This window comes from Salmo salar, chromosome 10, assembly GCF_965601325.2.
Source record: "Salmo salar chromosome 10, fSalSal1, whole genome shotgun sequence".
Taxonomy (NCBI): Eukaryota; Metazoa; Chordata; class Actinopteri; order Salmoniformes; family Salmonidae; genus Salmo; species Salmo salar.
In genome coordinates, this window is record NC_138300.1 from 95,995,589 (window position 1) to 96,010,181 (window position 14,593).

Genomic DNA, 14,593 nt, shown 5'->3' on the forward strand with positions numbered 1-14,593 from the left:
AGAGAGAGAGATGGTGTGATAACAGAAGGAAGATGCCAAACTAACACCAATGCAAAATCACAAGTTGTGCATTCTTAGCTCACAAAGAAGTTCCAAATTCCTTGTGATGTTTGTTCTATAATTTGTGATGTACTGGCTTCATTCTCACACTGACTATTGCTTTTATGTTAATCATGACAGAGAGGGTTGGTTTCAACTCCAGCTGCAAATTACATCCAATACACTATATTGATCTGATAGTTAATTCTATGCACAATACCACCCTCCTGTTAACGATTCGTTCTTACAGGCATATTTATCTGCAGTGTGTGTGTGCGCCAACCCTTTTTGTCCCCCACTGGCTCCCATCCCATAATACGACAAGACCGCACTGATGAATTATTTGCCCAGTGAGGTGTATCCTCGGGAACCATGCATTCCTGACACACATCATAGAGAGAGAGACACACACACCCTTGAACGAGGGAGGGAGGGGTAGAAAGAAGGAGCATACTGAGTGTGTGAGTGATACTGAGAAGAGGAGTGAGCAGAGTGAACCTGCAACTCAGTCTAACACACACACAGACAGACAGAGGGATCTTTACAGCAGCAACGGAAGCAGCAGGAGCGCGGTGTGGGACAGAGGGGGATGTTGTCTGGCTGAGCTGGGACCTGTCCTCTTCCTCTCCTGTCTGTCTGATGGAGAGCAGAGGGACGCAGCACAGTGAGTACTACAGGCTGTGTGTGTGTGTGTGTGTGTGTGTGTGTGTGTGTGTGTGTGTGTGTGTGTGTGTGTGTGTGTGTGTGTGTGTGTGTGGTGTGTGTGTTGTGTGTGTGTGTGGTGTGTGTGTGTGTGTGTATCCAGAATATATAGATTGAGGTAGGGTTTAGGGAGTTGTGAAGGGCTAAGGAAGAGAGACAATGATTGAAAGGAAGTTGGTGTTGCTGTGTACCCAGCTAGCACATAATGTTCTGAGAACCATATATTTCTTAGCACTTGGTGAAGGCGGGGTTGACCCATGGTTATTCTTTATACAACCTTCCCACGATGTTCTTGGAATGGTGCAGGATAGTTGCTTGGCTTTGGAACATTTGTCAGGACATTTAAGGAACTTGACAAAATATTGTTATTTTCTTGGTATTTCATTACTTTAACAGAACATTTCCTAAAAGTTCAAACATGGTTACATTTAATATATTTTTTTGTCATGTTCTAGGATTGTTCTCCTAATGGTTTGACATTGAGAATTTTCTCAATTAGTTCTGAGAATGTGAAGAAACAACATTCTCCTGTTGGAATTTCAATACTTCAGCAAAACGTTTCCAACAGATTTCCTCATGATTCTATTTTAAGTAATGTTCCAACTTTTTTTAACAACGTTAAGAAACAATGTTCTTCAGGTTTCCTTGTGGTTCTATTTAAAGTCATGTTCTCAGAACATTAAGAAAACGTTCCATTAAAACGACAAGAAAACATTAGTAATGTTCAAATAACTTTTTAAATATTATATTGAAAATCCTATACATTCTGTCCTCTGCATCAACAAAACTCTCTCTAGCCTATATCTTGTTAAGTGTGTTCAGGTGTGTTGGTCGAGCCCACTAATTGGCCACACCCGATTTTAATGAGTGCTTGTTTCCTTTGAAATGGGGTCTGTTTGAATAGACCAAAATGAACAGCTTTGTATGAGTTTAAAAAAATACTAGCTCCATCCTGGTGGTGCAATGGACTAATTCCATGGATAGAGAACAGAAGATCATAGGTTCAAATTGCACTGATGCTGTGCCACACATTATTAATGCCAAAGCAAATTAATTTCCATGTGTCCTATCTGTGCCTGGAGTTCAAAACCGTTAACCTAAGCGAGCAGTCCTATTGAAAAATTCAGTGAATGTTTTATGGAAGTTATACAAAAAAAACTCTAAATAACCTCTAATTTCGGTTCTCAGAACAATAACAAAACCTCACAGGAAAACTTTCAGGAACCCATAGTAAAATGTTCTCAGAACCTCCCGGTTACCTAAAAATTAACGTTCCCAGAACAAGTTTAAAAAACGTTCAGTTTTACCGGTCAGGAAACGTATGACTTCGTTCCCAGAACCAATGGGAAACCAAAGACGTAGGTTCCCACAACTTCCAAGGAACCAAATGTGCTAGCTGGGTGTGTAGGAATATATATGGTGACTGCTGTGCTACATCCTGAGAGCATTGGCAGAGAGAGGCATGGAAAAATCTAACGGGGTATGCGTGCATACATTGAAGGGTATGTTTTTTTTCTAATGGAGGAGGAGAGGGACATGGCTCCAGTTTTTTGTATGCTGACTTTGAGGTGTGTGTTGTCTGTGTTCTGCAGGTGAGCTGATACTAAGGTGTGTGGGATCGAGGTGAAAGAGGAGTTCGCTGGGAATCATGTGATTGGACAGCGATGTTTACCTGCATCATGTGACTTCACAGAGAAGATTATACTATAGAGTCTCCATTATGGCTGTTGTGATGTGTATCTCTCTCCTCCTATTCCTGCTCCTCCTCTTCCTCTCCCTCACTCCTCTCCTCCATCTGCATGCCTTCCCCCTGGCCACAGAGGCACCACCTCACCCACACACAGACACACAGACAGATGTACAGGTTTCACACATCCCTTTAGGGGCCTCCTGGGCTCTGGTAGGCCTCAACGCTGGAGCCAGAATGGCCGACTCTCTGGGTTGGTTTCCAGAGCTGAGGGGCTCCATACTGGAACCTGAGGAAACTAAGAAACAGGACTACACAGACGAGTTTCAAGGAACTATCGGTGAATACCATGATTTGCTGGAAAGCCCTGAGCAGTCACCTAAAACTGTCCCCAGACAAACAGGGCTGGAGACATTCAGATTCACAGAGGCAGACAGTGTCACTGCATGGATGGAAATGAAACCTCCAACTGGGACCTTATTTAGGAATGGACTACCAGACAGGATCCAGGATGGAGATCTTGAAAACGAGCTAAAAGAGATCAACACCAGGGGGAAGGCTGGATCCCCACTAACTCCTTCACAGGATGGACAAACTCCTCTGATACATCTGTCACTCCCACAGAATGGAGATAGTATTGGTAGACCAACACCCATCCTTCTCTTTCGCTCTGACTATACAGAGACCCCAGGCTTTAATCCACTCACTAGGCCTACTTTACCAACCCCAGTGACAGCACAGCTAGGCTCCACTACTGACCCGGACCAAGACCAACCCATAGCCTTGGCCACAGACAAAGGGTTGCTATCTCTGGACCAACCAGCCACCCCACAAAGAGACATGATGGAAGGAGATATCGTGATGGAGACTGGAGACTTCTCAGAATTGGAGGACTACACAGAAAACCTCACAGATACAGGAACAGGCACAGGTAAGACGAACTTCTCAAATCCAACCCACATTCCCGTCTTATGTCCGCTTTTACAATACCCTCAGGATGTTAGTAAGAAAGAATAGGATATTGATCAGAAATAATTGTCCTATTTTTCTATTTTGTGTAACACTGGAGGTGAATTAACTGATGTACTGTGGAAGTGTGACGAGTATCCCCTTATATATTTTCCCTTCATGACATCCTACCTCTGATGTTAGGAAATGTGTATTTTATGTTTACATGCCTCTGTAGCAGTACATAGTAGTAGTAGTATGTTTTCTGTTGAAGTGTGTGTTGGAAAGCGATGGGACTTGTCTGCTCTGTGTCTTCTCTGTGCCACAGTGTGTGTGTGTGTGTGTGTGTGTGTGTGTGTGTGTGTGTGTGTGTGTGTGTGTGTGTGTGTGTGTGTGTGTGTGTGTGTGTGTGTGTGTGTGTGTGTGTGTGTGTGTGTGTGTGTGTGATATGTATTCTGCTAGCAAACACGGTTGTTTTATATTCACAGGGCAGTTTACTCCACGCCTCCTCATCTCCCACTCCTTCAATCCCCGTTCTCTTCTCCCCTCTCTCAATCCCCCCTTCATCTCCCATTCATCTCTACCACTCCCTCTCTCTCCTCTGTCCTGTCTTCTTAAACAGCTAAACTGAGGGAGACTGTGAATTAATTCCATGTGAATAACAGTAAATGAGATGAATGGCAAAACATAGCTGGACTGGTAGTTGTGGGACATCCCGGAGTTGCCTCTTCACTGTTGACGTTGAGACTGGTGTTTTGCGAGTACTATTTATTGAAGCTGCCAGTTGAGGACTTGTGAGGTGTCTGTTTCTAAAACTAGACACTCTAATGTACTTGTCCTCTTGCTCAGTTGTGCACCAGGCCTCCCACTCCTCTTTCTATTCTGGTTAGAGCCAGTTTGCGCTGTTCTGTGAAGGGAGTAGTACACAGCATTGTATGAGATCAGATACTCAACTAGTCTAAAGAAGGACAGTTTTATTGCTTCTTTAATCAGAACAACAGTTTCTAGCTGTTCTATCATAATTGCAAAAGGGTTTTCTAATGATCAATTAGCCTTTTAAAATGATAAACTGGGATTAGCTAACACAACGTGCCTTTGGAACACAGGAGTGATGGTTGCTGATAATGGTCTGTACGCCTATGTAGATATTCCATAAAAAATCAGCCGTTTCCAGCTACAATAGTCATATACAACATTAACAATGTCCACCTTGTATTTCTGATCAATTTGATGTTATTTTAATTTAATGGACAGATAATGTGCTTTTCTTTCAAAAACAAGGACATTTCTAAGTGACCACAAACTTTTGAACAGTAGTAAGTGTATATATATGTGTGTGTGTGTGTGCGTATGTATATACAGTTGAAGTCGGAAGTTTACATACACTGAGCCAAATACATTTAAACTCAGTTTTTCACAATTCCTGACATTTAATCCTAGTAAGAATTCCCTGTCTTAGGTCAGTTAGGATCACCACTTTATTTTAAGAATGTGAAATGTCAGAATAATAGTAGAGAGAAAGATTTATTTCAGCTTCTATTTCTTTCATCACATTCCCAGTGGGTCAGAAGTTTACATACACTCAATTAGTATTTGGTAGCATTGCCTTCAAATTGTTTAACTTGGTTCTAACGTTTCAGGTAGCCTTCCACAAGCTTCCCACAGTAAGTTGGGTGAATTTTGGCCCATTCCTCCTGACAGAGCTGGTGTAACTGAGTGAGGTTTGTAGGCCTCCTTGCTCGCACATGCTTTTTCAGTTCTGCCCACAAATTTTCTATAGGATTGAGGTCAGGGCTTTGTAATGGCCACTCCAATACCTTGACTTTGTTGTCCTTAAGCCATTTTGCGACAACTTTGGAAGTATGCTTGGGGTCATTGTCCATTTGGAAGACCCCTTAGCGACCAAGCTTTAACTTCCTGACTGATGTCTTGAGATGTTGCTTCAATATATCCACATCATTTTGCTTTCATGATGCCATCTATTTTGTGAAGGCCACCAGTTCCTCCTGCAGCAAAGCATCTCCACAACGTGATGCTGCCACCCCCGTGCTTCATGGTTGGGATGGTGATCGTCGGCTTACAAGCCTCCCTCTTTTTCCTCCAAACATAACGATGGTCATTATGGCCAAACAGTTCTATTTTTGTTTCATCAGACCAGAGGACATTTCTCCAGAAAGTACGATCTTTGTCCTCATGTGCAGTTGCAAACTGTAGTCTGGCTTTTTTATGGTGGTTTTGGAGCAGTGGCTTCTTCCTTGCTGAGCGGCCTTTCAGGTTATGTCGATATAGGACTCGTTTTACTGTGGATATAGATACTTTTGTCCTTTGCTGTTGTTTTGGGATTGATTCACACTTTTCGCACCAAAGTACGTTTATCTCTATCTCCTTCCTGAGCGGTATGATGGCTGCATGGTCCCATGGTGTTTATACTTGCGTACTATTGTTTGTACAGATGAACGTGGTACCTTCAGGCATCTGGAAATTGCTCCCAAGGATGAACCAGACTTGTGGAGGTCAATGTGGAGGTCTAATTTTTGGGGGGAAGTCTTGGCTTATTTCTTTTGATTTTCCCATGATGTCAAGTGAAGAGGCACTGAGTTTGAAGGTAGGCCTTGAAATACATCCACAGGTACACCTCCAATTGACTCAAATGTAGTTAATTAGCCTATCAGAAGCTTCTAAAGTGATGACATCATTTTCTGGAATTTTCCAAGCTGTTTAAAGGCACAGTTAACTAGTGTATGTAAACTTCTGACCCACTGGAATTGTGATACAGTGAATTATAAGTGAAATAATCTGTAAGCAATTGTTGGAAAAATTACTTGTGTCATGCATAAAGTAGATGTCCTAACCGACTTGCCAAAACTATAGTTTGTTAACAAGAAATTTGTGGAGTGGTTAAAAAACAAGTTTTAATGTGTGTATTTAAGTGTATGTAAACTTACGACTTCAACTGTATGTTGGGTATAGTGTGTATATTTTTGTTGTATTGTACAGGGCGCATTTGGAAATGAGACCTAAATCTTAACATGTCTTCCCTGTTAAAATAAAGATAAAACAAACTCACGCACACATGCATGTGAAGAGGAGGGACCAGAGGTCTTGTCGCAGAGCTCCTATCCCTGTACTGTATTTACTGTATTTCTCTATGAAGAGGCAGTAGGCAGGCACATAGGGAATAGAAGTGTCTACATTATTCAGATGGTATGTAATCATAGGGGACAGACATATGGAATGTGTATGTGCACCTACAATACTATGTTATAAATTATGTAATGTTAGTGAGTGTGCCAGTTTCTGCGATTTATAAATAGTTCACAAATGAGAACAGCAATGGGGTCAATACTACCTAATCTGCCCCCCCCCTCCATCTCTCTCGCTCCCCTGGCTCTCTCTCTCTCTCTCTCTGACCCAGTTAGAGATTCCCAGTTACAAGCATGTACTTTTGCAATAGATTACACCACACTCGCTGATGTTTCACCCTATGAAACGCCTCAGATCTGGGGATAGGGGCAAGGAGTTGATTTGGGCATCAGTTTCAACCATCTTTGTTTCTGTTTTACAGGTGTGTCTCCAGAGGAGGTGTGGCCTAAGTCAGCCACCAATGAGACACCTATCCTCGACTGCAGCCTGGAGACCAAGGCCACACCCTGCAACACAAATCTATCCTGGAGCCCTGTTTACCCTGATGACATCATCTCAAATAAATCCCAGCGCCCCATTCTGTCTCTAACCCCTCCTCTCTTCGTGCCTCTGTATTCTGATTGGAACTCAGCTCTGGCCACCTGGGGCTTTGCCTGGGAGGTCCACATCTACGGTCTGGGATCTGTGTTCGCTGCATTAGGTCTGATATCTGTACTCTGCCTGTTAGGCCTGCCCCTGCGCTGCCCCCCGGGAAGCCCCTACTTCACCCTGCTGCATCTGTTCCTCCTGGCCACTGGAGGCACTAGAGCATTCACTCTGCTGTATGATGCTTATAGTCACCAGGACCGCCTGTCTGCTCTGGGCTCTCTCCTACTTTCTGAGCTACCCTTACCCTGCCTCACCTCTGCCTTCTCCCTCTCCTTCCTCCTCCTCTCCCTCCGCTCTCGCATGCACCTCTCCCTCCCTTTCTCCCTCTCTCTCTCTCTCCCTCTCTCAGCTCTGCCCCGGCCCTGTCTCTTGTTCTCCCTCTCACTGTTGCACTTTGGGGCCTCCCTGGGTTCCATAACTCTCTTCCATGTCTTCCCCAGCCTCCCTGTCCTCCTCCTACTCCCCCAGGGAGTGTTCATCCTACTCTGCCTCCTCCTCTCCTGCTCCTTCCTCCTCTTCTACTGCTTTGTACGACAAGACACCAAGCATGTCCAACGGCTGAGTGATGGTGAGGGAGAGGTAACAGGTTCCCCGGTGTTGGTGGAGAGGCCGTCCCGCTGCCCATTCGCTGAGGCTGGGGAGTGGAGCAGGGCGGCAGGGGCTGGGGTGGGAGGGTCTCTGTGCCTGTTAAGCTGTGGGGGGCTCCAGCTGTATGGGATGTTACATGCAATGGGGTTTGGAGGGGTGAGTGCTGGGGCGGGGTTTCAGCCCTGGCCTTGGTGGGGCTACCAGCTGGGCTGCAGGCTCTGTGAGGTGGGGGTGTGTCTGTCCTTGTCAATCATCGGCACTCATCCCCTCCTCTTCTGTTGCTCCAACTCTAACTCCTGCCCCTGGACTAAACCCAACTGCAACCCCCGTCCGGGGTCCTGGGTGCAGCTGCCCTGTGGCTCACCCTCAGGAGGGCCTAGCCACCCCCTTCCCCTCTCCCCAGCCCTCCCCCCTCACTACCCCTGGTCCCTGGGGCAGGAAGAGAAGCTGGTGGTGTGTGATGTCATCAGTAAGTGCAAGTCTGAAGCGTTCCCCCTTTATACACTAATGGACCCCCCCTCAAACGGACTGAACCTGCATCCTAACCCTAACACCCACCCTGACCAGACCAGAACCTCCAGACACCCCCACCTCCCTGACCCTCCCAGCCCACCATGGATGCCTCAAGCTGGGGTTGCATCCCAGGGCTCTTCCCAGGCTAGTCTAGTTCTGGACACTGACTCCACAATGTACCTGCGCCCCCCCTCTCCAATCGACCTGTCCCGGAGCATAGACCAGGCCCTGTACAACGAAACCCTGTTCCCCCACAGTCTCTTCAGTCATCCCAGGCTACTCCATGCATCCTCCAGCCTCTCCCTGAACTCCCCTGGCTCCCACCTCAGCCAGAGTGCCTCACAACCTGGACACAACTCAGCCGACAGCTCCCTCTACCGGACCTCTTCCTGTAGGGATGTGGATATGTCTCCTACACGGCCACCCCAGCCTGAGTGCATCCTCCCAGGCCACGGCGATCCCATCTCTCCCCCTGAGCGCTGGTGGAGAGGTAGTAACTCCAGCTGCATGTGCCAGGAATCCCTGAGTGGGTCTTCCCAGGGTCTGTTCTCCAGCCTGGGGGCAGGAGGGGCGCATTCGCATCCCCCCTCCAAGAGAGGGCAGCTCCATTCCCAGAGCAGTCTGCCCAGGACGCTCCCCAACCTCACCCACCACAGACGCTACCGCACCCTCAGCTCCACCTCGCAGGACAGCCAGGGGGAGGGGCGGCTGGCGGGCAGAGAGGACCTGAGTGAAAGCAGGTTGCTGGAACGGGATCTGGCCGTACAAGCGGAGTTCGTCAACGTGTGCCGACAGATCGATGCTCTTAGCGTGTGCAGTGACACTATTGACTTGTAGGTAGATACTACTGGGTTTGAACCATGAGTCATCTATGCGCCACAAGACACTGTTAGTCTGCCGAGCTAAACCAAGATATTTATCTGTTATGTAAGGACATAAGGATATGATGTAAAATGCACAGAGATTATATATTGACCTCTAGAGCGATCTAAGGACTTAACTGATAAGCTAAAGTTTGTGTTTGAGTGGTTAACATTGAGCTCAATTATCTCTTTCACTGCTACATCAGACGTGTTTGGAGGAATTACTATTAATTACAGTTTTCTGGGATTCTACATGTAGAAAATAGACATAAGTTAGACTTAATTAGAACTAAATAAAGAGATAAAGTTCTGGTTGATTAGTTCTAAGTGTACAGTTATAGAGTTACAATATGTGCTAAATGAAACAACTTTCTGAGCCAACCAATGTAGAGTAGATTAGAACACTAATGTCAGTGTAGTGTTGACGAAAGCCATAGAAATGTGCAAGATCACTTCATGCTTTAGTGGCACTTACTGGGGGAGAGTGAACATAGTGTAACAGATGCTGTCATACTGTACATTATAGCTGTTTTTTTTTATTAAAACATTTGTTCTTATAAAGCATTTATAACTGGTGCCCTACCTCAAGCGTATCTGTTTAAGTCGCAACAGCAATGTCAACCAGGAGTTGTGTTAGAGTGTCCAAGTGCCAAATGTAGCTATGGAACCAACACCAAATCAATCAGAGAGATCTAACAACGTTTTTCAGACAGGAACAAACCAGTTCATTCTCTGATATTCACACTGACTTCAAACCTTTTTTCTACAAAGAGTATATGTGTCATACTGTACATACATCATTAAAGGCTGTGTAAAATGTTTATTTGTAAACACAATGTACATGGAAAACATTTATACTGTATGGCATGTATCATAGACAAGGTATGATAAACAAAACATTAAGTTTATGATGTTTGAAAACACAAGTCATTAATTGTAGTGTATGAACATACAACAGACACTATAGATAATACTGTAGACTTTTAGGGATTCTCCAACTCTATACATTGTCATGAGCTACAGGCCATATCACATGGAGTTGTTTCAGTTGAACTTACAGTACCAGTCAAAGGTTTGGACACACCTACTCATTCAAGGGTTTTTCTTTATTTTTACTAATTTCTACATTGTAGAATAATAGTGAAGACATGAAAACTATGAATTAACATATATGGAATAATGTAGTAACCAAAAAAGTATTTAACAAATTTAAATATATTTTAGTTTCTTCAAAGTAGCCACCCTTTACCTTGATGACAGCTTTGCACACTCTTGGCATTCTCCCAACAAGTTTCACCTGGAATATTTTTTCAACAGTCTTGAAGGAGTTCCCACATATGCTGAGCACTTGTTAGCTGCTTTTCCTTCACTCTGCCGTCCAACTCATCCCAAACCATCTCAATTGGATTGAGGTTGGGTGATTTTGGAGGCCAGGTCATCTAATGCAGTACTCCATCCCTCTCCGTCTTGGTCAAATAGCCCTTACCCAGCCTGGAGGTGTGTTGGGTCATTGTCCTGTTGAAAAACAAATAATAGTTCACTAAGTGCAAACCAGATGGGATGGCGTATCGCTGCAGAATGCTGTGGTAGCCATGCTGGTTAAGTGTGCCTTGAATTCTAAATAAATCACAGACAGTGTCACCAGCAAAGCGCCCCCAGACCACCACACCTCCTCCTCCATGCTTCATGGTGGGAACCACACATGGGGAGATCATCCATTCACCTACTCTGTGTCTAACAAAGACGTGGCGGTTGGAACCAAAAATCTCAAATTTGGACTCATCAGACCAAAGGACAGATTTCCACTGCTTGTGTTTCTTCGCCCAAACAAGTCTCTTCTTCTTATTGGTGTCCTTTAGTAGTGGTTTCTTTGCACCAATTTGACCATGAATGCCTGATTCACACAGCCCCCACTTAACAGTTGATGTTGAGATGTGTCTGTGACTTGACCTCTGTGAAGCATTTATTTGGGCTGAATTTTTGAGGCTGGTACCTAATGAACTTATCCTCCACAGCAGAGGTAACACTGGGATTTCCTTTCCTGTGGCGGTCCTCATGAGAGCCAGTTTCGTCATAGCGCTTGATGTTTTTTGCGACTGCACTTGAAGAAACTTTAAAAGTTCTTGAAATTTACCAGATTGACTGACCTTCATGTCGTTTCTCTTTGATAATTTGAGCTGTTCTTGCCATAATATGGACTTGGTCTTTTACCAAATAGGGCTATCTTCTGTATACCACCCCGAGCTTGTCACAACACGACTGATTGGCTCAAACGCATTAAGAAGGAAAGACATTCCACAAATGTACTTTTAACAAGGCACACCTGTTAATTGAAATGCATTACTACCTCATGAAGCTGGTTGAGTGAATGCCAAGGGGTGCAAAGCTGTCATCTGGGAAAAGGGTGGCTAACACGTTTTTGGTTATTTCATAGTTATTTCATAGTTTTGATGTCTTCACTATTATTCTACAATGAAAGAAAAACCCTTGAATGAGTAGGTGTGTAGAAACTTTTTGCTGGTACTGTAGGTGTTGAACATTCAACATAGTTTGGAGTTTTTTTCAGTAGTCAGCAGCAATAGTTAAAAATAGAAATAGTAATGAATTCAATGTCTGTTCATCTAGCTACCACAGATGTAAATCTGTAGTGTAAGCCTTGAGTGTGGTTTATGTTGCTATTAAACAGGTTAGGCTTGGGATAAGAGTTACGAATGGAGTGAGGAGAAAAGGGGTGAAATAAGGAGAAAGAGAAAAAGGGAGAAAGGGAGAAAAGGAACGAGCAAGGGAGCAAGCATAACAAAGACCAAATTGTCCTCTGTTGGTGTGGAAAAAAGACGCTGTCGCAATGTTAGTAATGACGTTATGGGCAGCAACTGATGTAATGATGTGATGTAATGTCATTAATCAGCTCATTAATCATGATAGGCCTACACAACATACATACACCAAATAAGGAGATCAGTAGATTAGTCAACTTCTTTATTCTGGTTTATGCAACAGCATGGTACAGCTTGAGTGAATTAAAAGCCAGAGATTGAGATCACCAGGATATAACAAAATAAATAACACTAATAAAACATCTGATCAGCTTTTGTGCAATGTTCAGCACCCAAGGTTCACTTCAAACAAAGGTTAACACAACAGACAGAGTGGTTCTGTCATTGCTGGTGGTTGACTAACAACTGATAGTGGTCTACTGTTATAAACTAGCTGCAGGTCTTCTACAGGAAGAAGATTTATGTAATGGAAGATGGATAAACAACATTTCTTCACTCACTGCCACCAGGTACAGATGTAGAATCTTCATTTGAGCCAGTTTGCAGGAAAATAATCCTGCATCAACAGAAATGTTGAATTATTATGTGGATCACTGGAGGTTGGTGTGGTAATGGCTGGAGCGGAATAGGTGTGGAATGGTATCAAATATATCAAACATGGTTTCCATGTGTTTGATGCCATTCATCCCCTCAGCAGCCTCCACTGATGTGGATTATAATTAAAATTGACATTTTTGTAGGGGTTGATACATTTTTGTTGAGGCAAATCAAGTCTGACATTTTAAACTGGAAATTACAAACTTTAGAAGCCTTTTTCAAACTCAAATACACTCAAATACACACGCTTGCATTTCCTGCTGTGTAAGAACATTCTCAGCAACAAAAGAGTGATCAAATTAAGATCCTACATCTGTAGTAGCAGTACATTCAGCCTGGTTAACAAGATAATTATAGAAAGACATCCAGGGATGGTTTCCAGGACACACACTCCTCATTGAGCATGCTTAAGTCCATGGCTAGGCTTAGTCTGTGTTCAGGAAACCAGCCCTAAGGTATATTACACGGTATACAGTATTATATTGTGGCCTACATATATATTCCTTTTCTCAAATCCACTCAAGTACTACAGTATATATTTACAAATACATCATATTATTAACAGTCTACTGATAAACTAAAGACTAGGCCAAAGTCACTGTACAATTATGCTGTCATCAGAAAACACATCACAAAACTTTACACACAGACAAAACAGTATTTGGCTATCTACTTTCTATCTGTTTTGTTTGATTCCAAACTGATAAGAATCCAGTGAGAACCTGATTACAGCAATATCCACAGTGTAGACCAGTGAAGTAATCAACACACTAAACCTCGAGTCAGAGTCGAGTCCAAAGTCCCTAGTGTTAAAGTCCTAGTCCTTTATACTTGAGTCAAGAGTCCCTTGGTAGTGCTAAAGCTGTGGTCCAACCATTTTAAAATCTAAATTCTGTTACATTGTTGCACATTGTAAGGATATGTACATAATACAGCACTCTAACATTTGCTGGTGTAGCTACTATGTTAAATCATGCAACAAAGTCACTACTAATCGAGTCCAAGTCCAAGTCCTCACTGGTCGAGTCCGAGTCGAGTCATAAGTCATGAAAATCGTGACTCGAGTCCAATTCAAGTCCGAGTCCTGGGACCTTATTTATCAATATTGCTTAGAAATTATTATAAAATACTACTTACGAAGGGAATTCAGAATGTTTAATAAGCTAGGCGTATGTCGCACGTCACTAATTCACAGGAGAGGCATTTTAACAAATAAATTTTTTAGCAAAATGTGTTTTTTGGCAGAAATGCCTTCTGGAACATGTGAACTTTCATGTGCCTAGCTACAAACCAAACGGAAAAGACATGCTGCTGTGAAGTGTTCATCCATGTACAAGTCTAGCTACATTTTCAGATATTATACATTTCTAATTTTGTCAGAAAGTCGTTTTCATTGCAAGTTAAAGCATACTGTTAGTTAGCTAGATCACTAGCTAACATTACGTGTATGATCTGTGTAGTAATATTATTAGGATCTCAGAAATCCATTTGCATTGCTAGTTGTAGCCTAATGTTAGCTAGCTAGCTTTGAACCTAGTTTGTTTGCTTTAGCTACCTGCAGATTCATACTCTAGCATTTTATGCATAGTGGCAAGCTATGACAATCCATTTGTACTGTAGCTATGGGTTGGGAATATAGTTAATTGTTTAGCTTGGTAGCTACATGTCTAAACAAGACTCCACTTCGCAAGATAATGATTACTAGACCCATCAAGTTAGCCAAGTGTGTCTGAGGTTGATTATGGCCATTTATTGTATTTCAGGAACATGTGTACATGTATAGACAATAGTGACCCGTACAAATAACTAGATGTGGTTGGGGGTGGTTGTAGCATTTCTTTCACATGACCCATCAATGTAGACAAGTGTCTGGGTAAGCATCCTGTAATTATAAATATTTTTTATCTGGACACTTTCAAAGTCAGATTAGGATATAGGCCAAAGAGTAGATAAAGTTGATTTTTACCTTTAGGTTTTCCTTATTGTAAAGAGATGGGTGGGGCTAAGGCTTAAGAGGGTGTGAATGATGCGGAATAGGTGTAGACAAAGAGCTCTCCAGTAGGTGTACCATGTACAAAAACATTCAA

General features: G+C 43.3%; 1 protein-coding gene across 1 annotated transcript; it reads left to right on the plus strand.

Annotated features, from left to right (window-relative positions):
* Window positions 1-342: 342 nt before the first annotated feature.
* Window positions 343-12,211, plus strand: LOC106561214 (proline-rich transmembrane protein 4). Its single transcript, XM_082957242.1, has 3 exons — window positions 343-703; window positions 2,334-3,359; window positions 6,942-12,211. The coding sequence occupies exons 2-3, from the start codon at window positions 2,462-2,464 to the stop codon at window positions 9,104-9,106; spliced, it is 3,063 nt and encodes a 1,020-aa protein (XP_082813368.1). The 5' UTR covers window positions 343-703; window positions 2,334-2,461; the 3' UTR covers window positions 9,107-12,211.
* Window positions 12,212-14,593: the final 2,382 nt, after the last annotated feature.

Excerpts from the sequence above, each read along its gene's own strand:
- LOC106561214 (XM_082957242.1), top strand. The coding sequence starts at position 2,462 with ATGGCTGTTGTGATGTGTATCTCTCTCCTCCTATTCCTGCTCCTCCTC. Across the intron at positions 3,360-6,941 it reads AGATACAGGAACAGGCACAG|GTGTGTCTCCAGAGGAGGTG; the intron begins GTAAGACGAACT and ends TCTGTTTTACAG.